This window comes from Oratosquilla oratoria, chromosome 6, assembly GCF_046742065.1.
Source record: "Oratosquilla oratoria isolate Oo_2021 chromosome 6, ASM4674206v1, whole genome shotgun sequence".
NCBI classification, from domain to species: domain Eukaryota; kingdom Metazoa; phylum Arthropoda; class Malacostraca; order Stomatopoda; family Squillidae; genus Oratosquilla; species Oratosquilla oratoria.
In genome coordinates this window covers 42,053,089-42,055,588 of record NC_134782.1, presented here as the reverse complement: position 1 = coordinate 42,055,588, position 2,500 = coordinate 42,053,089, and the positions used below count along the sequence as shown (strand labels likewise).

Below are 2,500 nucleotides of genomic sequence, written 5' to 3'. Positions count from 1 at the left end.
TAGGTTATAATCAAACAGCTCAATTCAACCTAAACTAAACTAAACTAAACTAGCCTGACCTGGCCTAACCTAACCTAATCTAGGTGTTAGGATAGGTTACGTTCTTTGGTTACAAACTTACAGGAATTGATTTTGTTTATTAATATATTTATATTTTCAAAGATTTTATTTTTATATATTCAAAACCCAATAAATTATCAGCAGGGTTTTAGAAAATTCTATTTGTTACAATTTATCAGTTAACGCAGCTCATCTCCGACAGCTTTGATCTATAAAATATCGTAGCAAGATTCTAATATACTGTACATATATGACCTTTATATACATACACACACACACACACACACACACACACACACACACACACACACACACACACACACACACACACACACACACACACACAACACACACACACACACACACACACACACACACACACACACACACACACACACACACACACACACACACACACACACACACACACATATATATATACTAAGGAATTTTCCCCCTTACAAGGGAGATAACCAAGTCAAAAAGCAAGTAGCCACTTCCACCCATTTCACTTCGACCCAGTCCACTCTCATTTACCACCCTTTCCCTCTTTCTCATCTTAGCTCCTCATAGATGACGGGTCATCCTTGTATCCCGCCCACTGCCCTGGGTCAGAGGCAATGTAGCAAGACTCAGAACAGCCACAGCAATACTGCTTCACTTAATCGGCGACCGCCCCTCTCCGTCCACTCATGAAAGAGAGAGAGAGAGAGAGAGAGAGAGAGAGAGAGAGAGAGAGAGAGAGAGAGAGAGAGAGAGAGAGAGAGAGAGAGAGAGAGAGAGAGAGAGAGAGAGAGAGAGAGAGAGAGAGAGATTTTTGGTTTTAATAAATTTATTACGCCCGTGGGCGGCAAACAATAGTACATCTATCACAGCATTGTGTTAGAGGACATGTCATATATTTATACACATTCTTTAAATGGAGACATAATACAATAATCATTCAGGATCCCCCGAAATGGTGATGGCGGGATAGTGGTACTATGTAAGTGTTTACATATAATCATCATGCCCCGTCTCCGGGGAATATTGTCTGTCACTATGGGTCACTGGAGACAATAATACCAAGGGTGTTCGTGTTAGGACGGTTACACAGCCCGCACGGTGATCACCGTGGCATATCATCCGTCTGGGAGCCCCGTCACACAGGTCGACTCCCAAGTCCGAGCCGAGCACTGACATTATTGTGCCTTCGTACCATGTTCTCGCGTCGGCGTTACTTGTGGCGGTTGGGTAGGAGGTGGTCGTATGGGGATATCGGTAGACCGTTCCGCATCTTTCGGTGTGTTGACATGGCATGAATGGCTGCGTGTACTCGTATCTTGTTTTAAGGCATGATAGGGTGAGCATTGCGCGTGACGTCCATGACGTAGGTATAGGCTGCCTTGGTAAGATGGTCCACCGTTTAATAAATTCATTGCTTCTGAGGGCGACAAACAATAGTATATTAGTCATATTATTATGTAAAGAGATACAAAAGGAGGTATGATTGGATTTAACAATCAAAATCCCCCAAAATGGGGGTGGCGAGCTAGGAGTGTATCTAAGTTGTCGTCACTAAGTAAATATTTACATACAGTTATCACGTCTTGTCTCTGTGGAATAATGTCTGTCACAATGGGGCATTGGAGACAGTAGTGTTCAAGAGTGTTGGCGTTAGGGCGGTTACACAGCCTGCATGATGAGTAATGTGGCATATCTTCCGCCTGGGATATTTGCCACACAGGTCGATATCCGAGTCTGAGCCGAGCACTGACAACATTGTGTCTCCGTACCATGGGTCCGCGTCGGCGATACTTGTGGCGGCTGGGTAGGAAGTGGTCGTGGTGTTGAATGGAGACACTGGTGGCTCGTTCCGCATCTCTTCGGCGTGTTGTTATGGTGTGAGTGGCTGCGTGTATTCTGTTTTTGAGGCATGTGAGAGAGGGTACTACGCGTTCGTTATCTAAGACGAAGGCACAAGCTGCTTTGGCAATACGGTCCACCGTGTCGTTGCCAGCAAGGTCGACGTGTGAAGGCACCCATATGAGAGATACGGCCATAGATGCTTCATGAACAACGGCGAGTTGGGTCAGTATGGCCTGTACAACACGATAGTAGTTGGGTCTGGGTGAGGAGAGGGCGTGTAGAGCTGGTTGGGAGTCACAAACGATCACACCATTTACGTTACAGTCTACAAGATATGTTACTGCGTCGAGGATTCCGTGTAGCTCACAAAACGTGGAGCTTGATGTGACAGGTAACCTGCGGCCAATCCATCCAGCTTCCACAGTTGGCTGTAAGGTGGGTGAGTACATGGCACACGCTGCTCTTCCATCAGCCTGTACTGAGCCATCCACGTAGATGACATGCGCTGCGGGGATCTTTGAGGATACGCTGTCGATGGTGTGGTCAACTGTGCCTCCACGTGCATGTGTGGCTCCACCAGTTTCCCATCGTG

At 46.2% G+C, this 2,500-nt stretch overlaps 1 protein-coding gene across 1 annotated transcript in view; it reads right to left on the bottom strand.

Annotated features, from left to right (window-relative positions):
• Positions 1–987: 987 nt before the first annotated feature.
• LOC143026000 (uncharacterized) overlaps positions 988–2,500 on the bottom strand; it is a 5,730-nt gene continuing 4,217 nt past the window's right edge. The window contains exons 2-3 of the mRNA XM_076185986.1: positions 1,836–2,304; positions 988–1,483 (exon numbers count right to left, since the gene is read on the bottom strand). Coding sequence (XP_076042101.1) covers positions 1,475–1,483; positions 1,836–2,304 — 478 coding nt within the window. The 3' untranslated portion in view covers positions 988–1,474. The remainder of the gene's footprint in view (positions 1,484–1,835; positions 2,305–2,500) is intronic.